Consider the following 26,427-nt stretch of genomic DNA (forward strand, 5'->3'; position numbering starts at 1 on the left):
TAGTGATGAAATTAAGGCAAGACATGTAGCTACATCCGGTTCAAGCAAGAAATAAACATAAAAACATCATGACAATCTGATCTCTTAGCACATTTGATGATGGTACTTCATCTTGATGGTGCCTCTTCACATGAGCGCTGCACACTCAAACTTGCATTAACAAACAATTTGTCATCACAGAAGGTTGGAATAATGATGAAAATTATCTTCATACAGTTGATGGTTAAGAAGATTGACATCTAGTAATTGTACACATAAGCATAAATACTATAGAGGTTCATACAGCCTTGATGCAGGCTACTGTCAGCAGCCACAGAAGAACTGCAGACAAAATTTCTGTCAGCATTTGTATGAGCAGCTACTCATGATGTTTTAACCTATGCATTCAAAGCCATTAACCTACTGTTCCGCTAAAAAAGAAAATCTCATACAAATGGGGGTACTCGCAACTTATGGTTCGGGGTCAAATTGCACGATCTCCACGACAGAACTAAGGAAACATATAGAAGAAGAAAAACACCAGATATGGCAAGAAGCACCACACAATTCATAAACACCCGTAGATCTAACGAGAAACAGAACAAGAGCAGCAGGCGTCCAACCTGCTAGAAGACCACACAAGGGGTGGATGTCGTGGATATAGCAGGTGCAGGCACTGACGCGACGAGGGTGGCACTTGGCCGTGCGGCGACGGGTGGCGATGGGAGCAGTGACGGGCGGCACTTAAACCCTAGCCCCCATGGCCGTGCTCTGCGAGGAAGACGGATTAGAAATCAAGAACGGATGGCCAGGAGACAAAGGGAGCGAAGATGGGAGATGCACGAGTAGGAGATGGGAGGCGCACAAACCCTAGACGCCATGGCTTACCTCTGCGAGGCGAGGGCGAGCAGGCGACGGCGCGACGCGCTTGTAAGAGAGAAGAGCGATGGGGGACGAGATAGAGAAACACGAGTGCGGACATGTTTTTTTCTTCCCCGTGCATCGAAGAGGATAGGGCCGAAAAGGCACGCGTCTATTTTGGCCCGTGGGGCATCCAAATGGGCTCGTGGATCACGGAGGGGAGTAGTGCCACGGGTCTCTCTCCACTCGCGGATCAGGCCAGGATACCCGCGGGGATGCCCCTAAGGTCTTTCTAAAGATCTGCCAAACAAAATGAGATAATATGCATTTAAAGAGGACTAGTTAACATGCACGTGCGACATGTACGTTCTTATAAGACATTTGTATTTTTTATTTGCTATTTTCTAGCTTGCTTGCCGTTATAATCTTATCTTAGTATTTCTATGTTTATTTGAAACCAACATTTTTTCATACTTGTATCTATAAATTTTGTTGTATATAAATTCATTTATTTTTTTTATTTTTCGTTTCAATATATGGGATTTTTTTTGTGAATCATTTGTATTTGCATCCAATTTATTTTTGTTTTGATGAATTCTATTTCTTTTTTTACTTTCATAATTTTAAATCTCTCTGTTAGTTTTTAGCAACTTTATATATATATATATATATATATATATATATATATATATATATATTCTATTTTCTAATTCTAATTGGACCAAAAGCCCACAGACCCACTGGTAGCAGCGAGCAGGTCAAGGCCCAAGCTTCCATAATTGCTCCTATCGGCACAAATTTATCTACAGCGGCGCATCCCAATTCAATGTCTTCCCCATTTCTCTCGAGCTCCTCTCCGTACTCCGCCCCAGCTCCAATCGTCCAATCCCGCCATGATTCCTTGCCGTAGATGTCGGGGAAGAATGCGAGCCGTGCAGAGCACCGCCGTCGGGGCTGGCCGCCGGGGAAGAAGTTGTGCCGGGCTGAGCACCTCCGCTGGGGCTGGCCACCGGAGCTGGTAGATCCGCCCGCCGGACGCCGGGGCAGGGCTGCGCCGGGTCTTGCCGCGATGCCTGCTGGCCGCCGGGGCTGGTTGCCGTTGCTGGTCGCGCCGTCCGGAGGCCACCAGGGCAGGCCCTCCTTCTCGGCTGCGAGGCAACAAGGGCACCTTCGGCTCCTACTCGGCGAGTCCAGTGGTGGCTCTAGCAGCTCGCGTCTCCTTGCCGCGCTCTATTTCGTGGTAAGTTTAGTCGCTCAGACTCATTGACTGTCGTAATCTTCCTCATCATCATCTACAGCGGGACCAGGGATGAGAAAAGATTTAGTATCTCACACTGACAGTTGGCATACTGCATTATACTTTCCTTTGTTACTTAGATGATTAGCATCCAAACTCTAGTACTTATATATTTTTACCCGTTCGCTTCGCTGAAAAAACAAGCCGAAACACTGATCCGGCTGATTCGGTGCGAGAGAAAAACACTGTTCCGGCTGAAAAAACAATCTGAAAAAGACAGATTATAAGAGAAGTGAACAGGGCAGTTATCATTTGCATCGTTCTTCAAAGTTGAAAATTGTAGTCCACCACCAATATGTTGTAGGTATTCTTTTTTAGTGCTTGCAAAATACTTTTGTAGTGCCGTTGAATAAAAATACTATTGCAGTTTTCTGAGTTTAGATGACACAATAGCATTAAGCAATAGTTGGTACACTAAATATCATAAGAGACTATTCAGTTCCAGCAAATATAGAAGGGCTTCTGAAATATCTGTAAAAAAATGCTTTTCCTTTCCAAACTTCGTAAGCAAATTAGCTTTCTAAAATAAGAATTGTAGTGGTGGATCTACAATTTTCAAAAAAATGGAAGAAGCTATCATAGCAGGATCTGAGTGAACACTCTGAACATCTCATTACTGCAGAAAATAGCAATGATAATGTAGTTCAGTCCAAGTTACTGATTGACTACTTTCTTGTCATCCTGACTACAAACTTTGATTCATTATTGACACTGTTAAGCGATGGTTTAATGTAATGTGTTCCCGTATATACCAGTGCAACTGTTCAAGATGCTGATCGAGCTATTCAACAAAAGAATGGATTTCCTGTTCCTGGTAGGAAAATCAGAGTTAAGCTAGAAATGAATCAGTGCTCCACTGAAGGAACGTTTGCAAAAGAAGGAGAATAGTGAGGCTCCTCTCCTAACAGTTTGCTGCTGCTGAAACTCAGTAGATTGTGGATCTGACTGTCATTTGTTTTATTTGCTTGTGAGCAGTGCAATGCAAGTGAAGGACTCCAATTTAAAAGATGAGGCAAACGAGACTTCTCCTGCTGGAAAGCATAAGGGGAAATCACATAAAACAGATCCAGGTTGTAATGTAAATTTCTTTGTTTTGTTTAATGTTTTTGCCGTGGTTAGTATTTTCCAATACTGAAGCAAGATGTTATGTTGAACCAGAGCAACCATATTTGTTGTCAAAGGATGCTATGGTATCAAAGGAAGCTCCCATTGGCGACCCCGAAAAGGTGAAAAAAAATCTGAAAAGCAAAGGTGTGTACTGCAATATTTTACTTCAGAAGTCATCACCTAAATCTAACTTGTCATTTTTTTGTAGTAACATTATTTTTAATCGAACCTGGTTGCTTCGCTATTATCACGCCAGGATCAGGGTGTTCTTTTTGGTTGCCATCAGCCTTACCCCGTAACCGTGCAGCGATAGTTACGCTAATATTCTCGGTTTCTAGCCTGTCTTTCAACATCTTTATCACAAGACATTACATCAGTAGCTTATGCTTCACGTTTCCTTTTACATCTTATTGAATTTATATTCTCCAAGCCGACTTCATCCTCTAACAAATATTCGAAAAGGTTAATTGATTTTGAAATAAATAATCCAAACAGACTGTTTTTTAAAAACCAAATAACATACCACCTTGAACATTGCCATCTGATGTTGTGGTCAGATTACCATCTTGTCTTGTGGTCGAAGCCATAACAAGGTTTAGGTTGTCTTGTTTATATTGTTAATATGGAGCACTGCAATCAAGGAATTTTAAAGCAATGGTGAAACAAAAAATTAAAGTTAAATGCATAAACTGGAAATATGTTATAGAGTCAAGTGACAAAATTTTAAGCAATTGAGGTTTAGTTGCAACTTGCAAGTCGGAAAATAGATTACTTTTTAGAAACAGATAGTTGAAAGAGAGGTCATTTTAGTTGCAACATGCAAGTCGGAAAAGAGTAGATTACTTTTTAGAAACATGTAGTTGAAAGAGAGGTCAGAATAATTTTTATAAACATGCATCGCATATTATATTAATCAATCTTTATTAGATCGTAATCAATCTTTATTAGTTCATATCAACACAAAAATAAATAATTGTATACCTGCATTAATCAATCTTCTGATGTATTAGGCAGAGAGCTGAAGGTGTCCACGACGGTAGGTCGGCAGCTACAGGCGTGAAGGCGGCGCCGGCCGTTGGGGACCCGCAGATGAAGCTCTAATCTTGTGACGTGTCAGGCAGAGAGCTGAAGGTGTCCACGACGGCAGGTCGACAGCTATAGATGTGAAGGTGGCGCCGCCCGCCGGCCGCGTTCACGGCACGTGCTGTATGCGGAGGCCCGGAAGGAGGTGGTGGACTTCCTGATCTTCCTGCTGCGCGTACGTGAGTCCGTGCCGAGGTCCGGTATACGTGAGGTTTTATTTTAGGACTACAGGAAGAGGAGGATTACGTGAGGGGAAAATCCAATTTTGTTATTGATTCTTTAATATAGGACAACCGCGAAAAGCAATTCTGGGTGGTCGGGACTTGGGAGGGGCGACGTGGGTATGGCGAGCAGGTTGGAGAACTATTTGTTAAAAAAAACATGGTGAGGGAGGGCGACGGAGTGGTTTTACGTGGCAGGAACGCGTAAGACGTGACTGTAAGACCTTTTTTTTATATACATGGCCCACCATTAGATTAACATCTTCCGGTTAGATTTAAAGATATAAATCATGAGGGTCCTCGAATAAGGTGGATATGAAACTTTAGGTGAGAGCTATTTTTCAATTCCTTCGCTCTTTTATAGTATAGATATAGATATGATCCACCGTTTGTCTTGCTACACCGGATATAGATCATATATACTCTCCTTCCACTTTTCTTTAAAGTGACGACCCCTATTCGAAGTCTATGCTAGCCAAAGCAAAACTTTGAGTTTAAGTGAAATCTTATTCTTTAATCTTTTACTAGCAAGTGAACCCACCAAAGTCTATTTATATTTTCCCCATTATAATGTAAGTTCCATACACCTGAGATGCAAGCTACACGTCTATTTATATTTTCCCCATTATATGAAACTTAAGAACTATAATTTATTTTATGATGACTTTGGCATCCATAATTTTAGACAATGTAGGCAATAATTTGACAATGTTTTGGTCAAAAGAAAATAATTTGACAATGTCCCATCGGAGAGACTAGATTTTTTCAGCCTAAACATGAAAGAGAATTCAATTCGACAAAGAGTAACCACTTGCCATGGAATAAACCTCTGGCAATAACAAGATGCTAATATTCGAAAAGCAAATGCATGGCAGTGCCTACTACACCAAACATGTCTTGTATTCCCGGTTCCTTTTCAAGTTTTGCCAGTAAATCATTAAATTTTTGCCGGTAAATGAAGGTGTCTTCTCCATGGGTCGGTGGAGACGGCGGCCGGTGACAACCTTGCAGCAGACGACGTCGGGGTCTATGCTCACGACGGGGGACTGCAGGTGCACGCGCGGCAGGCCCTCATATCCCGGCGTCGCCCAGGGCTCCTCGCAGTCGAGCACGCCGTCCTTTGCCCACGCCATTGGCTCGTCCATCGTCAGGGTCAGTGTCCACGTGGTCAGCGTGAAGGCAAAGCGGGAGCGTGCGCACGAGCTCCTCCCAAGGCGACCGCAGCAGCAGCAGCGGGGCTCGATGGCGACGAACCTCACAGCACCAGGGCCAGCAGCTCCCATGCCCTTGGAATCACTCAGGGGAGGTAGGTCATTGGTGTAATAGCTTGGATCGAAGTACACAGGTAGACGTACGTGCCGCGCGCAGCTTGGGGCTCGCCTCTTCCGCCATGTCGCACACGACGAGGCCTATGTCGTAGTCGTAGCTGACCCAGCACAGGAACCGGTCACCCACAGGGATGGTCATGTCGGGGCCTGTCAACGATCCCATCATGAACGATGGGCACTGCACGCTTGAGCTCCCACTCGCTCCTCCCGAGACGAAGAACACAGAGGTTGGCCAGGTCCGGTCGGTCGTCATGCTGCCCGGTGTCAAGCTGAGCCACCAGGAGGTCGTCCTCTCCTCGTCGCAGGACGCCAGTGTCCTCGTCCAGCAGGAAGCGGGGGCGGCCGTACTTCCTGGGAAAGTTCAGGCCCGGGAGTAGAGTCAGCGACGGCGGCCTCGTGCCGGTGCCTGCCCTGTACACGAAATGGTCGAACGTGGGCGGCATACAGCGGCCGTCACGCCGCCCCCGCGTCATTCGCAAGAGGATGGAATCGCCGTGGGCTGCGATGACAGCAAGTTCAAGGATGTTCTCTTTATTGGGCACGGTACCCGCGTAATCGTAGCAGAGGAAGGAGATCGCTTGGGCGCCGCAAGGTGGAACGAAACGTGCAAGTGGTGGTGCTGCCCCGTGGAGGTGCGGGACTCCGCCAGGGTTTTGTTGTCGGCAGCCATGGAGTCGTCGTCTCGGACGACCCTGCGGCAGTTACCGGAGTCCAGCAGAACCCAGCTTGGGTCTTTGGCGGCGGTGGCCGCCGGAGAATCATCTGATGGCTCGCTCGGCCGGCCCAAACATGGGACGAGATGATGGATCGACCGCCGTTGGCCGAGGGAACCACCGCGTGCGAAGAGGTGCCTGGATCCGTGGAGGCCACCCACAGCAAGTCGTGTCACAAGATTCATACTGGCTAGGGATGGTTTTTGGTGTAAGCCGGCGGTGAGTCGGTGACGAAGCAGGTAATGGTGCTCGATCACGAATGGCGGATTGGCGGCTGCCTTCCAACGAGGTGAGTCCTAGCCCTAGGTTGATATGGTTAGGACTTAGGGAGTGATTAGTTGCGCTGGAAGCCTCGAACAAAACTGTGTCATTTTGGCCGGCCCAGCAAAAGTTGAAGGAAATCATCCAGCCCGTCTAAACCACTTAGCCCAAACAGTGTACGCTGGTCAGGCCAGTTTCTTTCTTTCTTTCTTTTTTGAGTTATAGTACCTACGCAAACACTTGTACACAGTGGTGTGAAAGCGACGGAGCCTAGTAGTTACAATTACAACAGCTTCAACAGCTTCAAAATGACCAAAACTGTGTCATTTTGGCCGGCCCAGCAAAATTTGAAGCAAATCGTCCAGCAGGAATTCCACAGCCTCTCCGACACCTTCTACGACTATGGCGCCGCCGTCTCCGACCCGGCGCTCGTCATCAACACCCTTCGCGGGCTAAACAACAAATTCAGTCGAGCCATTGTCGTGCTCTCCACCATGACGCCGCCACCGTTGTTCCTGTACGCTAAATCCTACCTGGTGCAGGAAGAACATCGCATCAAGCATTCCCTACAGATGGAGGCCTAGACGGCCCTCCTTGCGGCGCGTGACACCTCCACCAAATCTACGTCGGTGCCTCCACCGCCCGCGCCCACCCCTGCAGCCACCGGCCCCAATCATGGTGACCGCAAGGCAATCGTCGCAAGAAGCGCAAGCAGGACACTAGTCGGCGCCAGCCTATGCCGGGCGACAACCCCACCCCTCTCGCCACAGTGGGCATCCCCCTACAACCCCTGGCAAGGGGTGGTAGGCTTGGCACTCAACACCTGGTGGCCCCGTGTCCTCGCTCCTCGTCCCGACGTACAACCTCCTGCTATCATGGTGGCCCTCGCCGCACCGCGGCCACAGCATACGTTGGCTACGTACTTGCATTTTTCTAGATTTAAATGTGCTATTTTTTCAGCTTGAGATCTGTTGGCTATCGATGGAATGTGCTTGTACTTTTCTAAATTTATTGCATGATTTAAATGTGTGCTATTTTTTCAGCTCGAGATCTACTAGTCATCGATAGCAAGGTGCATATGGTGTGTTTGTCAATCGCTAGATTTGCTGGCTCAGCCTTTCAAAAGTGCTAACATAGCGATAGGACGTGTACGTGTGCGTGTGTTCAGTAGATTATAAACACGCGTGCATTCAGCATCCGTATCTAAAAATATAGATATGTAAATTGATATCCAACCATCGTCGTAGTATTTTTGTGCAGACCTATCTTCTAGATAGTCTGTTTAAGATAAACAAGTTTTTTTTTAAAGAAGTAGTTGCCCTAAAAAATGCTAAGTAGCTATCATGAGCTGGCAGAGGCCCAGTTATCAATTATGTACTGCTGTGATGCTATCAGGACATCAGGTACCGTATAAGGCCATGTTTGGTTACTACAGGAAAATTTTAGTCCCTATCCTATCGGATGTTTGGACACATGCATGAAGTATTAAATATAGATAAAAAAATAACTAATTGCACAGATTGTGGCTAATTTGCGAGACAGATTTTTTAAGCCTAATTAGTCCATGATTTGACAATGTGGTGCTACAGTAAATATGTGCTAATGGCGGATTAATTAGGCTTAATAAATTCGTCTCGTAAATTAGTCTCCATCTATGTAATTAGTTTTATAATTAACTCATATTTAGTTCTCCTAAATAGCATCCGAACGTCCGATGTGACATGGACTAAAATTTAGTCCATGCAACCAAACACCCCCTAAATCACCTTATTCATCGTTAACCTAGTAACCTACCTAGGGCTACCAACGCAAGCACGCAGCCGCCATTATTGTCATCGCCATATATAGCCTAGAGGCTAGCGCAACCATCCCAGTACGAAAATGCTGAGGCTGTTTCCTCTTCGTCGCTTTGACGCTCTGATGAGCCTACGGCCAACAGGGGCGGAGCTACAGGGTATGCTGTATATGCTCCAGCATACCCTGTGTTTCCGGCGTGAAGTGGAGCACATATACGTATTTATCAAAAAAAAAAAATCCCTCATTTACGAGACCAAGGAATCAGCGAGGCACGAGCAAGCAGGCCGACTCGCGAGTGCAAGCAAGCGTCCGTCAGGCCCACGCGGACACGGCCCATGCGGCCAGCTACGCCAAATCAGACGGTGGACCGTGGACGGATCGAGGCAGCGGCGCAGCGAACGGTTGGACTTCGATCGCCTCGAGTCTTCGCGAGTTCGGCGTGCGGCGCCGTGCCGGCGTGCCCTACGCCAATCGCCGAGACTGTCGCCGACGCCAATACTCCGTCCGTCAGTCGCCAGCCACCAGCCGCCAGCCGCCCGTCCTTGTGTCTTCTCGTCCGATTGAAAGCAAAGGCACAGGCACACAGACTGACAGACGAGAAGCATCGGCATCAGAATTGTCCAGCCGTTCAGGTGACATTTTTTGTTCTTTGTTTTTAAAAAAAAATCATGTGTACTTTAATTGCTAATTGCTTAGCGCTAAAATTATAGGATCATCTATCACACAGCAAGGTGGAGGATTTTTCCCAACATCGGAGTTGACCTAGATTGATTTTTTGTTCAGTACTCGTATCATGTGAGTGATCCATAATCACATATGTCAGTCCAATCATGCAAGCACAATTTATTTAATTATTTGGCATTGTGTTCTTTGTAATATTTTTGCAATCAACAGTTATGAAGAGAAACGGGGACATTGCATCTCTTTTTAAGAAGCATGAAGCAAAGAGGAAGGCAGCGGCAGCTGGTGCTACTTCTAATCGCTCTCCTGATCCGGTTGTACCTATGGTGGAAGAACAGACTGATGAGAGAGTAGTTGAGGAAATTGAAAATCGTATGCTACGGCCACCACCGCCACCACCGCCACCGCCACCAGCACAGCCATCTTCACTGCCACCAGTTTATGACATCAATCGCCTTCCACATGATCCAGGTGAAAGACGTCCCATTCTTAGTTATCCTGTTAATGATCAAGATGCAATTCGAAGAGCATATATTACTAAAGGTCCATTCAAACCTTTTGCACATGATTTTCCGAAAACAAAGATTTCAGGACAAAATCGCCAATTCACTTAGGTGTATCAAGTTTCTTTTGCATCAAGGGTTGGCATTTCGTGGACATGATGAAAGTGAAGAATCTAGCAACAGAGGGAACTTCATTGAACTTTTGAAATTTCTTGCCGGAAATAGTGAAGAAGTAAACAAGTATGTTTTGGACAATGCTCCAGGTAACTGTACATTAACTAGCCCAGACATACAAAAACAAATTATTCACTGTTGTGCCCTAGAAACTAGAAAGAAAATAATTGAAGAACTTGGTGATGAGCCCTTTGCAATTTTAGCAGATGAGTCTAGTGATATATCACATAAAGAACAACTAGCTCTTTGCTTGCGTTATGTTGATAAACTGGGAAGGCCATGTGAGCATTTTATTGGAGTTGTTCATGTAGATGATACTACTTCTTTATCACTAAAGAATGCAATTGAAGCTTTACTTGTTAGTCATGGCTTGAGTTTGACTCAAATCCGTGGTCAAGGATATGATGGGGCTAGCAACATGAAAGGAGATATTAAAGGGTTGAAAACACTGATCATGCAAGAATCACCTTCTGCTTATTATATTCATTGTTTTGCTCATCAACTCCAATTGGTTCTTGTTGCTGTTGCTAAGGGAAATACTGATTACAGTTCATTTTTTGATCAAGTATCTATCTTGTTGAATATTGTTGGAGTTTCTTGTAAGCGTCATGACATGCTTAGAAATGCTCGGCTTGAGAATGTGAAGAAAGCACTTGACTGTGGTGAAATTGTATCTGGAACTGGATTACATCAAGAGATGGGTTTACCTAGGCCTGGAGATACTCGATGGGGATCTCATTACAAAACTATATGCAACATCATTACTATGTATGAATCAATCCATGATGTACTGGTTAATCTTGGGGATGATCCGACATATAAGGATGATTGGACCAAAATACATTTTGTGACTGGAGCATTTGAGACCTTTGAGTTTATTTTCTTTGCACACTTAATGTATATTATTCTTGGATACACAAATGAGTTATCTGAGTGTTTGCAAAGAAGGGAGCAAGATATTCTTAATGCAATATCACTTGTTAACGTGGCAAAGAAAAAAAATGCAAGAATTGAGGTATGATGGTTGGGATAATTTTCTTGAGAGGGTCACTTTATTTTGTGATAAACATGGTGTTGATGTTCCTGCTATGGATGGTGATTATGTTCCTTACGGCAAATCAACAAAGAAAGCTCGTGCTCGAAAGCAAACCAATGATGATCACTTCAGAAGAGAAGAATATATTGGTGTCATTGATCAAATAAGTCAAGAACTTGATAATCGGTTTGATGAGATTAATATGGAGTTGTTGTCTTGTATGGCAACCTTCAATCCTTCTAATTCATTTGAGTATTTTGATGCAAAGAAGCTACGCATACTAGCTGAGTTCTACCCAAAGGATTTCTCAAATAATAATTTGCTCAGACTTGAATTGCAGCTAGATAATTATATTGATGACATGAGGCAGGATGATAGATTCAAAGGTCTAGAAAATATTGTTGATCTCTCAATTAAGCTTGTTCAAACAAGGAGGCATAAAGTGTATGATATGGTTTATGAGCTTCTCAAATTGGTATTGCTTCTACCCGTGGCAACGACAAGTGTTGAAAGGGTATTTTCTGCAATGGTTTTAGTGAAAACAAAGTTACAAAATAAGATGGGAGATAGTCTTTTGGATGATTGTCTAGTCACTTTCATTGAGCGAGACATTTTCTTTGAAGTTGATGAAGATGATATAATTGAGACATTTATGTCCCTTCGAAAGCGTCGAATAAAAACATCAGCAAAATAACATAGTAAGTCTTTGGTACTCTATTATGCATATATTTCAATTATCGGTATGGCTTTTGAAACTATTTATATTGTATTTAGTGGATATGGTGTCTACTTAATTCATGAATTTAAGCCTTATTACCGAATTGCTAAATGGATTTACCGAATTGTGTATGAATTTTTTGGGGAAGCATACCCTCACCTAAAATCCTAGATTCGCCACTGACGGCCAACAATGAATCGGCTTGTTGTCCCAACATGCAGCCACAGGAGGCTGCTCTCCGATTCGCCGGCCGCGGCCACTGCCGCCGCGGCCGCCAAAGACCAGCGCCGCTGGGTGATGCTGAGCCGCCATGGCATCCGCACCAATGAGCCATTCGTTGCCGACTCCAAGACCGTCGCGGAGGTCCGCACCTCCACAGGCCGACACCTGCGCATCGCGAGCTCCAAACTCTACTACGGGCCTCTCAGGGGCGGAGCTACAGGGTATGCTGTATATGCTCCAGCATACCCTGTGTTTCCGGCGTGAAGTGGAGTACATATACGTATTTATCAAAAAAAAAAATCCCTCATTTACGAGACCAAGGAATCAGCGAGGCACGAGCAAGCAGGCCGACTCGCGAGTGCAAGCAAGCGTCCGTCAGGCCCACGCGGACACGGCCCATGCGGCCAGCTACGCCAAATCAGACGGTGGACCGTGGACGGATCGAGGCAGCGGCGCAGCGAACGGTTGGACTTCGATCGCCTCGAGTCTTCGCGAGTTCGGCGTGCGGCGCCGTGCCGGCGTGCCCTACGCCAATCGCCGAGACTGTCGCCGACGCCAATACTCCGTCCGTCAGTCGCCAGCCACCAGCCGCCAGCCGCCCGTCCTTGTGTCTTCTCGTCCGATTGAAAGCAAAGGCACAGGCACACAGACTGACAGACGAGAAGCATCGGCATTAGAATTGTCCAGCCGTTCAGGTGACATTTTTTGTTCTTTGTTTTTAAAAAAAAATCATGTGTACTTTAATTGCTAATTGCTTAGCGCTAAAATTATAGGATCATCTATCACACAGCAAGGTGGAGGATTTTTCCCAACATCGGAGTTGACCTAGATTGATTTTTTGTTCAGTACTCGTATCATGTGAGTGATCCATAATCACATATGTCAGTCCAATCATGCAAGCACAATTTATTTAATTATTTGGCATTGTGTTCTTTGTAATATTTTTGCAATCAACAGTTATGAAGAGAAACGGGGACATTGCATCTCTTTTTAAGAAGCATGAAGCAAAGAGGAAGGCAGCGGCAGCTGGTGCTACTTCTAATCGCTCTCCTGATCCGGTTGTACCTATGGTGGAAGAACAGACTGATGAGAGAGTAGTTGAGGAAATTGAAAATCGTATGCTACGGCCACCACCGCCACCACCGCCACCGCCACCAGCACAGCCATCTTCACTGCCACCAGTTTATGACATCAATCGCCTTCCACATGATCCAGGTGAAAGACGTCCCATTCTTAGTTATCCTGTTAATGATCAAGATGCAATTCGAAGAGCATATATTACTAAAGGTCCATTCAAACCTTTTGCACATGATTTTCCGAAAACAAAGATTTCAGGACAAAATCGCCAATTCACTTAGGTGTATCAAGTTTCTTTTGCATCAAGGGTTGGCATTTCGTGGACATGATGAAAGTGAAGAATCTAGCAACAGAGGGAACTTCATTGAACTTTTGAAATTTCTTGCCGGAAATAGTGAAGAAGTAAACAAGTATGTTTTGGACAATGCTCCAGGTAACTGTACATTAACTAGCCCAGACATACAAAAACAAATTATTCACTGTTGTGCCCTAGAAACTAGAAAGAAAATAATTGAAGAACTTGGTGATGAGCCCTTTGCAATTTTAGCAGATGAGTCTAGTGATATATCACATAAAGAACAACTAGCTCTTTGCTTGCGTTATGTTGATAAACTGGGAAGGCCATGTGAGCATTTTATTGGAGTTGTTCATGTAGATGATACTACTTCTTTATCACTAAAGAATGCAATTGAAGCTTTACTTGTTAGTCATGGCTTGAGTTTGACTCAAATCCGTGGTCAAGGATATGATGGGGCTAGCAACATGAAAGGAGATATTAAAGGGTTGAAAACACTGATCATGCAAGAATCACCTTCTGCTTATTATATTCATTGTTTTGCTCATCAACTCCAATTGGTTCTTGTTGCTGTTGCTAAGGGAAATACTGATTACAGTTCATTTTTTGATCAAGTATCTATCTTGTTGAATATTGTTGGAGTTTCTTGTAAGCGTCATGACATGCTTAGAAATGCTCGGCTTGAGAATGTGAAGAAAGCACTTGACTGTGGTGAAATTGTATCTGGAACTGGATTACATCAAGAGATGGGTTTACCTAGGCCTGGAGATACTCGATGGGGATCTCATTACAAAACTATATGCAACATCATTACTATGTATGAATCAATCCATGATGTACTGGTTAATCTTGGGGATGATCCGACATATAAGGATGATTGGACCAAAATACATTTTGTGACTGGAGCATTTGAGACCTTTGAGTTTATTTTCTTTGCACACTTAATGTATATTATTCTTGGATACACAAATGAGTTATCTGAGTGTTTGCAAAGAAGGGAGCAAGATATTCTTAATGCAATATCACTTGTTAACGTGGCAAAGAAAAAAAATGCAAGAATTGAGGTCTGATGGTTGGGATAATTTTCTTGAGAGGGTCACTTTATTTTGTGATAAACATGGTGTTGATGTTCCTGCTATGGATGGTGATTATGTTCCTTACGGCAAATCAACAAAGAAAGCTCGTGCTCGAAAGCAAACCAATGATGATCACTTCAGAAGAGAAGTATATATTGGTGTCATTGATCAAATAAGTCAAGAACTTGATAATCGGTTTGATGAGATTAATATGGAGTTGTTGTCTTGTATGGCAACCTTCAATCCTTCTAATTCATTTGAGTATTTTGATGCAAAGAAGCTACGCATACTAGCTGAGTTCTACCCAAAGGATTTCTCAAATAATAATTTGCTCAGACTTGAATTGCAGCTAGATAATTATATTGATGACATGAGGCAGGATGATAGATTCAAAGGTCTAGAAAATATTGTTGATCTCTCAATTAAGCTTGTTCAAACAAGGAGGCATAAAGTGTATGATATGGTTTATGAGCTTCTCAAATTGGTATTGCTTCTACCCGTGGCAACGACAAGTGTTGAAAGGGTATTTTCTGCAATGGTTTTAGTGAAAACAAAGTTACGAAATAAGATGGGAGATAGTCTTTTGGATGATTGTCTAGTCACTTTCATTGAGCGAGACATTTTCTTTGAAGTTGATGAAGATGATATAATTGAGACATTTATGTCCCTTCGAAAGCGTCGAATAAAAACATCAGCAAAATAACATAGTAAGTCTTTGGTACTCTATTATGCATATATTTCAATTATCGGTATGGCTTTTGAAACTATTTATATTGTATTTAGTGGATATGGTGTCTACTTAATTCATGAATTTAAGCCTTATTACCGAATTGCTAAATGGATTTACCGAATTGTGTATGAATTTTTTGGGGAAGCATACCCTCACCTAAAATCCTAGATTCGCCACTGGGGCCTCTTTGGCACGGCTTATGCCGGTTTCGGCTTCATCTATTTTGCATAAATCGAGGCACTGTAGCGTGAAGCTGTTTTGTAAGCCGGGGTTAAAATGAACTAGAAGCCGGAAAAAGCCAGTTTTTCTGGCTTCACCGGTGAAGCCGTTTTAGATGAGCCATGCCAAAAAGGGATGCGATTTCCCGGAGGGGGGAGGCAACGACAACGAGTACCCCCAACGAGTACCTCAATGTCATCGCGGCCCATGGGGAGTTGCTCCTCCTGGAGATGGGTTACCATTAGTGATGAAAACGGATCGGATATGAACGGATATCACCGATATTATATTTGTTTTCATATTTATGTCCAGATTCGGATTCGAATACGGATAGTGTCAACTATGTCGGATAGGACACGATTGGATATCGATATCATAAATATGCGATTTGAGTATTCAGATACGGATACGGTATCGGATGTTGGATATCCGGACTCGGATACGGACAGATCTCAACCCATCTAAACGGATTCGGTTTCGAATACGGTCAAAAAATATTCGTACCGTTTTCATCCCTAGTTACCATTATACTCAGGACCACTTCGTGTACACTTCGGCAGGCCCCGCCCGGCCGCCGTCGCTGTCTCTGCTCCCCACCCGAGACATTCTGACCATATCATTTTTCTTGTGGTTGAAGTCCAAATTTGGTTGGATGGCGATGTCCCCCCTACTGATAGCACAGGCCGATGGAACTGCACCCTATATGGTGCAACCCCCCACTGATAGCACAGGCCTGCTCCGACGAGGCGAGAACGACGTCCTTGTGGTCCAACTCCACATGTGGTTCAAAAAGCCACGCGACCGGCGACGGTTGATGGCCGAGTTCTGTGTGCTCCGCCCCGGCATGCGACACTGGAAGCGCATGGAGCCCGTGCTCATTCTTCATGACCTAGGTGGCAAAGGCAATGATCTGATTCTGAAGTCACCCAAATATGCCGTGAGCGTCGGTGACCGGTTCCTATGCTGGGTTCACTACAGCAGCGGCTTCGTGCTTTGCGACATGGCTGACGAGGCGAGCCCAAAGGCCCGTTACGTACCTTTTCCTGCTGAGGTGACTTGCTGTGGTGATGGCTGCAGCGATGGCGATGACAACAACAACAGCGGCTGCGATGATGACGACAGCGGCTGGGACGATGTGGGCGACGATGGCCATGACGACAATGACGACGACGACAGCGGCTGCGATGATGTCAACAGTGGCTGCGACGATGAGAGCGAGGAGGATGATGACGACGACAGCTACTGGGAAGATGAGAGCGATGACGACGACCCCATCAGTGCCCGTTACATGGGCGCCACCGGCGACAGAAATGTAAGGTTAGTCAGCATTGACCCACACGGTGTCTCTGGCTTCACCATCAACACATGGACGGTGAACCTCGGCACGGACGAGCCATTGGCATGGGTGAAAGACGGTGAAATGGACTGCGAAGAGTTATGGAAGCTTCTAGGATACGAGGGCCTCCCGCCGTCCCGCGCCTCCTGTAAGAAAATCTCCAGTGCACCCTCGTGTGCTTGGACATGGACAACCCTGACGTGGTCGGCCTTTTGGTCTGCAACGATTACACCAGCAGGGACGAGAAGGTATGGATGATTCAGCTTAACATGAAGACTAAAACGCTGCTGTCGGCTGTCCAGTCGTTCACCAACGATCCGTGGAGAGCTTTCTATCATTTACCGGTAAAAGTTCCCAGCTATTGAAAATAATCTCGCGTACGGAGATCCAGCTAGTAACTTGTAAATTTTGCAATTTGAGCTAGTCACCGGAAGCATGTATCTTTTTCAGTCTTGCTTTGTAGGGTTATTTGGAAAAGTATTGCAACTCCAGCAATTTATTTAGAAGTTAATGCTTCTATTTATACATTATTTCTTAGAACCTGAAATACTTCACGTAATTGATATATTGGTAGTTCAGTTTTTGGTGTTTGTCCATTGATCTAAGCATGATTGGGATTGTGATTAATGTGTCATTGACCTTGCTTTGGCTCAGTTACATTCACCTATAGCTACCGCTATCTCCGGATATAGCTATTTGCAGAGAGTCAAGCTATTTGTTCTTATGTACAATTTAGCTGCTATTAATTGCTATTAGCTGTTTTCGGAGAGAGATCACTAAATGGCGTAGCCCGTTATTTAAAGTGTACCATTACAATATTTTATATTAGAGGTGAAGTTAACTAGTATTCTTTTTCTTTTTTTAATGCTAAAAGAGTTTCTCAGCTGTTAAGAAAGCTAGGAGGTTTGAGCTTGCCACAAATCCTGCTACAAGAGCCGAGCAAACCAAAAAGAAGGCTAACCACTCTAGGCAGAGCTAGTCTTCTATCCAACACTCGATTTGCTTGTCCATCTTCTGCTAGTTGTCTCCCTGTTAGAATTTATACATGAATTATCCTTGAGGATCACTAGCCTAATGACATGAAAACCTAATCCAAGATGAATTAGCACTAACCTTAACATGAAAATGTCATTAGCCAACTGCACACCTTTGCCTGCGTGATGAGTTGATGTTGGTGATCCACCTGGATTGGCCTCCTGGTTGTCGGCGTCCAGTGGAACGCTGTCGCCATCAGTCTTCAAGCCGATTGCCATGCCTTCTTAGATCGGTAGATTAGGGATTTCTTAGTGGTGGTTTTCTCATCAGTGTTCACTCCACCATTAGGTTGCCGGGAATCCCTTCTTATGGCATGGCACCGGTTGCACTACTACAGAAAATCTTTTCCGCAACGTTTCAGTTTGGGGCTCTGAGGTGGACGGCCCAGTTGCCCGCCTCGGTTATTCGAGGCAGGGCAGGCGGGCAGCAACCGCCTCGGTTAATACATTAACCGAGATGGGCATTGCAAAATAACCACCTCAGCTAATAAGTATTAACCGAGACGGGCATTGTAAAATAACCGTCTCGGTAAATCATTAACCGAGGTGGACATTGTAAAATAACCGCCTCAGTTAATAAGTATTAACCGAGGCGGGCATTGTAAAATAACCGCCTCGGTAAATCATTAACTGAGGCGGACATTGTAAAATAACCGTCTCGGTAAATCAGGCCCAGCCCGCTAGCCTAAGAGGCCCAGTTCCGAACACACATATATATACCGGACTAGGGTTTTCAGTCTCAGCTCCTCACTCCCTCCTCAGCTGCACTCCTCTCTCCCTCCGGTCTCCTCCCCAGCCCGACGCGCACTCCTCGCGAAGTTGCGCGCTGTTGGTGTTTATTAATGTGTCACTTGTTTTAAGTACTTAGCCACCTTTTATAAACCTGTACCTCCTAGCTTTACTAGGTTGTCATCCCTAGTGATGATGCCAGAAATATGTGTTGGTACTACATAGTATTATTAGAATAACACTAAGTAGTTCTTATTAATTCAAGTGACTAGAAAGAATATATATATATATATATATATATATATATATATATATATATATATATATGAATACAAAGTATCCGCAAGCGCACAGATAATATACCATTATAGCATTTTACCCGAGAGTATTCCAGGTATCGTTATTTATATTTTTACCACTGGAAAGGTCTAGCATGGATATGTATTGATAACTTATATTATTGAAGGAGAAATAAACCATAGCCAATACTCTAACTCATAGGATAAGATATGTATAAAGGATAAGTATTAATAATGATAAATTACTCAGAGCAGTTCTTTCTATAGCATTATCATGGTCAGGTAGAGTATTAAAGAAATAATTTCTAAGTCATTCTTAATTATAAGTCATAGCATACATTTGATTAGTGCAATTACACCTAGTAATCATTGCTAAGATTATCATCATATCTACACAAAAGGGATATTACTAAGAAAGATTGGGGGCAGAGCTTGTTCTACCTTCGTAATCAGACCCTATGTGCACCTATATTCGGGGGTGGACTACAAAGGACTCAATGGGAGTGTCACATCTGCGATCTATCATATGACCCAGAATATAGGGTGTATCCGTAGGTAAACAACGTATAAACACCACGCTTAACTATGTCGACCACCCACCCATGAATCCCTAGAGTGAGCACTATACGAACTTGTGCATAAACATGATAACAATCTAATTATACTAAGCATATAATCAGAGTAGACGATGAACATCATAATGAAGAACATGAATAAGATGAATACTGATGTTGTCATAACAATTGTAACTAGCATATAAAAATAATGGAGAAACAAAAGAGAGAGGGGTATAAAGTTTTACTAGACCACACTCTTGACAAGATTGGGAATCCAAGCGAAGTCTTGCTTGCTTCCCTCTAGATTTATTCTAACTAGCTATGCTATGGAGGAGGAGGAGTTCTGAGGAGATTAGGGTTTCTATCTTCTAATGACTTGATGACTTATGAGCCTAGGGGGAGGCAGGGGCTGGATTATATAGTCCTGAGGGTCCAACGTGAGCCCTTGGATTAAACCAACTTAAGCAACGACGTAAATGCATCCTACGAGGCGGTGGGGAACCGACATAGCAACAAGGAGGCCGACAGGTGGGCCCAGGGGCCAGACGGCCTGTTGGTGGGGCCGAGTGGCCCCACATGTCAGCGTCTCGCCCTTCGCTTTGGTGTGGAGTCCTCCCGAGTCTTCTAGAGTCTTCCGGTGTCCGTTTCGCGGTGGATAAGCGCAATTAAATCTGACATGTAGGTCCAGCTTAATGGTTTTCTGATTAAACCCTGCTGGAAACATAGATTCACAAAAACTCATGGAATTTATTAGTTTAAACCCCTAAACCTTCATTAGTGATTATATTTATGCCCTTATGCATGTGTATTTGACGGTTTATGATGGTTGTTAACTCCGTCAACATGCGCGGAGCCTGGCGCCCCGCGTCCGACGCGCCCCCTCCCTTCCCGGCGACCCCCTCCACAACCCTCCCTCTCTCCTCCACTCTCTCCCATGACGGCTACCGGCGGCGGTGCGCGGTTGCCGCGAGCGCGGGCCCGGCTCCTAGCGGTGGCTCCTCTCGGATCCAGCGTTGGGTAGGGCGTAGGGTGGCTCGGTCCCTCCTGACGGTGCGAAGCAGCGGGTGGCGGCACGGATCCGCCCTCCTCCCCTACCTACATGGCTCCACCGGTGGGTGGCGTCGCGTATCCGGCGGGATGGAGCCACCACGGCGCGGATCCTGAGGAGAGGTGGCCTCTGGCGGCGGATTCAGTGGGATGGAGGCACCACGGCGCAGATCCGGCACTCTCTTCTCTCCCTCACTTCTCTCGGTGGTGGAGATGGAGGGCTGGCTCTCCAGGCACCGCTCCCTAGACCAGCGGCGACGGGCCGCGCGGTGGCACACTAGGCCAGCGGCGGTGTGCCTCACCCTCTTCTCTCCCTCACTTCTCTCGGTGGCGGTGGTGGAGGGCGAGATCCGGCGGCTGGAGGCCGGATCTGGTGAGCAGAGGCTAGATCCGGTGAGTGGGCGACCTCCTCCAGCGAATGCGGTGCGGATCCAGCGAGCGGCGATGTGGCACGTGGATGGGCTTGGCGGGCCCATGGGTGGGCTCGCTGGTCTTATCCATGGGATTTTCTTTTTTTATTTGATTAACCGAGGCGGGCATTTGAACCGCCTCGGTAAAGCCACGATTAACTGTGACCTTTCCACCGAGGCGGTTGGAAAAACCGCCTCAGTTAATAATATTTGCCCGCCACGGTTACATTTTTATGTAGTAGTGTTGGGACCGAGTCAGGATGGATTAGTCTGCCCATCCGATCAAGGTGCGATGAAAAGAGGTGGTGGCCATACAGTAGTATCACTACGGGAAACAGGGGCTTTGCCGAGTGTTTCTTACTTTGCCGAGTGCCAAATGTCAGGCACTCGGCAAAGATAGACTTTGCCGAGTGCCGCACTCGGCAAAGCCAAACACTCGGCATATCCATCTTTGCCGAGTGTCAGGCACTCGGCAAAGTGTAGCACTCGGCGAAGCCTCCCTTTGCCGAGTGTCGGGCTCTCGGCAAAGCGAAACACTCAGCAAAGGCTAACCGAGGCGACGGCGGCCACCCACCGTTAGCCTTTGTCGAGTGGTCGCCGTCAGACACTCGGCAAAGCTGTTTTTTTTATTTTTTGTTTATTTTCTTTGCCGAGTGCCCTGTTTCTGGCACTCGGCAAAGACCCCTTTGCCGAGTGCCAGGTATGGCACTCGGCAAAGGAATTTTTTTATTTATTTTTGCTGCCAGATTTTTTCTTTAGGGTTTCTACAGTGATTTAAAGTAGATGTTAAAATCTGGTTGAATTTTGTGACTTTTTACTATACTTTTAGAATTATTTTTGTTTTGTTGATTTATTTCGCAAAAAGCAAGTTTGAACAGCAGGTGCATCGAATAATGAAATCTAATCAATCGAAAAATGATTGTCATGCTAGTGAGTGTGTTTTGAGGCCGTATCCAGGAACTTGCGGGATATTTTTCACATCTTGTTAACGAAACATGAGGACAAAGTTGCGGCCAAAGTGTTTTTAAATTGTATAAAATTCAAACGAATTCAGAAAATCACGAAACTTGTGGATGTATCGTTATATAGCATGTGGAGCCTATGATAAAAATTTGGAAAAGTTTCGTGCACGTTGTCACGTACGGTGCTTAGAAACCAAGACATCTGCCCGCGCCGCCGCCACGCCCGAGCGCGCTGCCCCGGCGACCCGCCCTGAGCTGCCCCGCCGCCCGCGCGTGCTACCTGCGCAGCCCGCGCTGCCCGCCGCCCGCGCAGCCCGCGCTTGCCCCGCCGCCCGCGCGCTGCCTGTGCAGCCCGCGCCGCCGCCGCGCCCGCACACGCTGCCCCGGCGCCCGCCCCGCGCTGCCCCGGCGCCCCGCCCCCGCCGCTGCCCCGCCACCCGCACCGTGCCGCCGCTGCACGCCCACTGCCCCGGTGCTCAGCCCCGCGCCGCCGCTGCACGCGCGTGCTGCCCCGACGCCGGCATCAAGCCCCGCCCCAACCCTCCCCACCGCCGATTTGCGCCGCGCCGTGTCCGGCCTCGCTTTCCGCCGCCGCGACCGGCAAAGAGCGCTGCACCAGGCCCTGCCGGCCGCTGCCCTGCCGCTCCCCACCCCGACACGCCCCACCGAACGACCGGTGCAGAAGGAGGAGGCCGGGAGGAGAGGAAAGAGGAGGTTGCCTGCCCGTTCTGTTCCTGGCGCCATCTTCCCCGTGTTCCCGTCTCATCGACGCCTCTGCCGCCAAGGTATAATGATGTGCCATTGTGATTGTCGGCCTTTGATCCGTTGTGATTGTCGGTCTTTGAGCCGTTGTGATTATCGGCCTTCGAGCCATTGTGATTGTCGGCCTTCGAGCCGTTGTGATTGTCGGCCTTCGTGCCGTTGTTTTTTGTAGGTTTTGGAAACCTCCCCGTGCAGGGGAGGTGCTGCCAAAATTTAGAATTGACCCAAATCTATTTGTTTTTCATGCAGGTGAAGGAACTGTATGAGCGGAGCCGGAGCACCTTGGCTACACCGATCGTCTTCCTCGGCGTTGCGGGTCTGCCTACACCGCGTCGCCTCGCCACTGCACCGACTCGCCACCGCCCTGCTAGCCTGACTCCACCGACACCCTAGGTGTAACCCCTCTTTTGCCTACCTTGGTCGTAGATCGTGTAATCAAGTTAGGCGTTTCCCGTCCGAAAGAGATACGGTTGGTGGTATGCATATCTTTGCATATCTACGACCGTATCTTTTTCAGATTGTCCACGTTATTTGGATAGCCCGTGGATGCATAGATGAGTTTAGTTTCCATGGTCCGCTCTGATCCGAGACAGGGTTTCGGCATTACCGTCCCTATTGTTCTCCAGATACACACTCTCCCTGCCAGGACGTGTATCGGGAGAACAGCGGGGAGGTGCTGCCGAAATTATATCTGGGATAGGAGCAGATCATGGTAACTAACCTCATCTACGCATCCACGGGTGGGATTAGGACCTATCCTCACCTATTAGACAGTATGAAAGTCGTGTAGATGTAGTTGATGGTTGCATTACTCGCTGGCATTTTAGAGGATTGATGACCGTCAGTGGATGTACACGGGCTGGAAAAGTCAAATGGAGTACACAGATGAATGGTTTTGCAAGACCGAGGCTTTTTTGAACAAGGCATTTGGCAAGGCTTCGTCATCACATCTACTAGAGCCGTGTCCCTGCTCCAAATGTGCAAACAGGAGAAGGATAAACAGGGCCGACATGGGTAAACATCTTGTGAAGAATGGATATATGCCGGGCTACACTCGGTGGATCTACTATGGTGAAGCCCATCGTACGAGAGAGTAGGTGGTGAGACCACGCGTCGAAGCTTTTGATGATGATGCCAGTGTACCAGACTTGTAGATGATGTTCACCAAGCACTCGGCATTGACGAACGCGAGAAGGAGGAGATGGAGGCAGCCACAAAGGCTTTCTACGAGATGATGAACTCTGCTCAGAAGCCCCTTTACGATCGGTCCTCGGTGTCTGAACTTGACGCCATTGGACGCTTGATGGCGTTGAAGTCTGAGTTAAACATCAGTCGAGACGGCTTTGATAAGATGTTGATCGTGATTGGCACCCTGCTTCTGGAGGGCCACATTCTGCCAAAGAGCATGTACGATTCACAGAAGCTCCTTCGGGCACTTAAGATGCCGTATGAGCAGATACATGCTTGTCCGAAGGGATGCATCCTATTCTGGAAAGAACATGTGGACGCAAAGTACTATCCAAAGTGTGAATCATCTAGGTACTGGGAGACAGACTCTGGTGATGGTCAGAAGAGTCAGACGACAGTCCTAGTGAAGATTGTACGACGCCTTCCGTTCCTATCGAGGATCTAATGGCTATTCATGAACGAGAAATCCGCAAAACAGATGACATGGCACAAAAAATAGAAAACGGTACAGTCCGGAGAAGATGGTGCATCCAGCCGATGGTGAAGCATGGAAACACTTCGATGACATATATCATGAAAAAGCTGGAGAGACTCGTAATGTACGTGTTGCGTTGGCAACAGATGGGTTCAATCCTTATGGAATGATGGCTGCCCCATACACATGTTGGCCCGTGTTCGTTATCCCCCTCAATCTCCCCCCCGGTGTCTCCTTTGAACGACATAACATATTCTTGTCGTTGATAATTCCTGGACACCCGAGGAGTAATATGGGTGTGTTCATGGAGCCAGTGATTGATGAATTGATCCATGCTTGGGAGGTAGGGGTATGGACATATGACAGAGCTACAAAGACAAGCTTCAAAATGCACGTTTGGTACCAGTACTCCATGCATGACTTCTTGGCGTATGGGTTATTCAGTGGTTGGTGTGTTCACGGGAAGCTCCCATGCCTAGTATGCAAGGAAGCTTTGAGGTTCATCTGGTTACGGAAGGGTGGCAAGTATTCGTCGTTCGACGCACATCGGCAATTCCTCCCTTCTGAGCATCCATTCAGACAAGGCATCAAGAACTTTATGAAAGGTGTCGTAGTGATAGACCCTCCACCGCGGATGATGACTGGTGCTGAGGTTCATGCGCAGATAGATGCTCTCGTGTCCGCTCCAGATGGTGGGTTTGTGGGATATGGTGAGCAACATATGTGGACACATAAGTCAGGCTTGACGAGGCTTCCCTATTTCGATGACCTTCTTCTGCCACATAACATCGATGTAATGCACACCGAGAAGAATGTCGCTGAGGCACTTTGGGGAACACTCATGGAGACTGAAAAGTCTAAGGACAACACTAAGGCTAGAGTGGACCTGGCAACGTTATGTGATAGACCAAAGCAAGAGATGCAGCCTCCTAGAGGCAACAAGACATGGAGGCGGCCTAAGGTCGATTTCGTCTTGACCAGGGCTCAGAGGAGGGAAGTACTTCAATGGATCCAAACGCTAATGTTCCCTGATGGGTATGCAGCGAATCTGAGGAGGGGAGTCAACTTAGGCACTCTGCGAGTCAACGGGATGAAGAGTCATGACTTCCACATCTGGATTGAGCGGCTTCTTCCAGCGATGGTTCGAGGCTATGTCCCTGATCATATATAGCAAGTGCTTGCAGAGTTGAGCTATTTCTTTCGCCAGCTTTGTGCAAAGGAGCTTGACCAGTCCGTCGTTCGTGACTTGGAAAAAGCGGCACCTGTGTTGGTCTATAAGTTGGAGAAGATCTTTCCACTTGGCTTCTTCTTGCCTATGCAGCATTTGATTGTGCACCTCCCCTATGAGGCACGTATGGGGGGCCCGTGCAGGCCCGGTGGTGCTATCCAATCGAGAGATGTCTAAAGATTGTTCGAACAAAATGTAGAAAAAAGGCCAAAATTGAGGCTTCCATTACAGAGGAAACCATTAGAGAGGAGGTGGGAACCTTCACACAGAAATACTACAAATCGAACCTCCTTCCTAGCGTGCATAATCCACCCCCTCGTTACAATGCTGGCGAAAATGAATCGAAGCTCAGCCTTTTCCAAGGGCAGCTCGGAAGCGCAAGTGCATCGACCACTAAGCAATTGAAAAATGAAGAGTGGCACAGTATCATGCTGTATGTGTTGACCAACCTTGTCGAGGTGCAGCCGTTCATTGGGTAAGTTCTCAACCCCCTTGTTTCGATATGCCGTCACACTATTTCGCATCCCCCTTATTTCTCTTTGGTACAGGGAATTCACTCGTCAAACCTGGCAAGGACGAAGGGATCCAACCCCGCAGGAAACTGATACCTTTCTTTCAAAGGGTGCGGGACCAGGGAGGCCCGATTTCATTTCTTGGTTCAAACGGAAGGCCCAAACTGATGTTACTATAAGTGACGAGTTAAGACAGGTTGCAAACGGCTGTGCCATTAGGGTCAAGTCATTTAACGGCTACGATGTGAATGGATATCGCTTTCAAACAACATGCTACGAGAAGAGTCGGCCCAATCGAAAGACCACAAATAGCGGAGTTTTAACACCAGGCACTGATGAGGTCCAATATTATGGAAGAATTGAGGAAATCTATGAACTTTCATTTCATGGTTCCAAAGCTCTTAATCCTATCATATTCAAATGCCACTAGTTTGATCCTGGAGCAACGAGACGGACCCCTAATCTTGGGCTAGTGGAGATTCAACCAGATTCCGTCTACCCAAGAAAAGA

The 26,427-nt window shown here is 46.3% G+C and overlaps 2 protein-coding genes, 1 long non-coding RNA gene and 1 pseudogene across 3 annotated transcripts; 3 read left to right on the forward strand and 1 right to left on the reverse strand.

The window, feature by feature from the left end:
- LOC136488300 (uncharacterized) overlaps nucleotides 1-6,774 on the reverse strand; it is a 36,567-nt pseudogene extending 29,793 nt beyond the window's left edge.
- Nucleotides 6,775-9,142: 2,368 nt separating this feature from the next.
- On the forward strand, nucleotides 9,143-9,700 carry LOC136487442 (uncharacterized). Its single transcript, XR_010767255.1, has 3 exons — nucleotides 9,143-9,279; nucleotides 9,358-9,442; nucleotides 9,542-9,700. It is a non-coding gene; the product is annotated as an uncharacterized lncRNA (long non-coding RNA).
- A 192-nt stretch (nucleotides 9,701-9,892) lies between these two features.
- On the forward strand, nucleotides 9,893-11,026 carry LOC136488301 (uncharacterized). Its single transcript, XM_066485284.1, has one exon. It carries the CDS (start codon nucleotides 9,893-9,895, stop codon nucleotides 11,024-11,026), a length of 1,134 nt encoding a protein of 377 aa, XP_066341381.1.
- Nucleotides 11,027-14,490: 3,464 nt separating this feature from the next.
- On the forward strand, nucleotides 14,491-15,132 carry LOC136488302 (uncharacterized). Its single transcript, XM_066485285.1, has one exon. The coding sequence runs from the start codon at nucleotides 14,491-14,493 to the stop codon at nucleotides 15,130-15,132; it is 642 nt and encodes a 213-aa protein (XP_066341382.1).
- Nucleotides 15,133-26,427: the final 11,295 nt, after the last annotated feature.

This window comes from Miscanthus floridulus, chromosome 10 (genome assembly GCF_019320115.1).
Source record: "Miscanthus floridulus cultivar M001 chromosome 10, ASM1932011v1, whole genome shotgun sequence".
NCBI lineage: Eukaryota > Viridiplantae > Streptophyta > Magnoliopsida > Poales > Poaceae > Miscanthus > Miscanthus floridulus.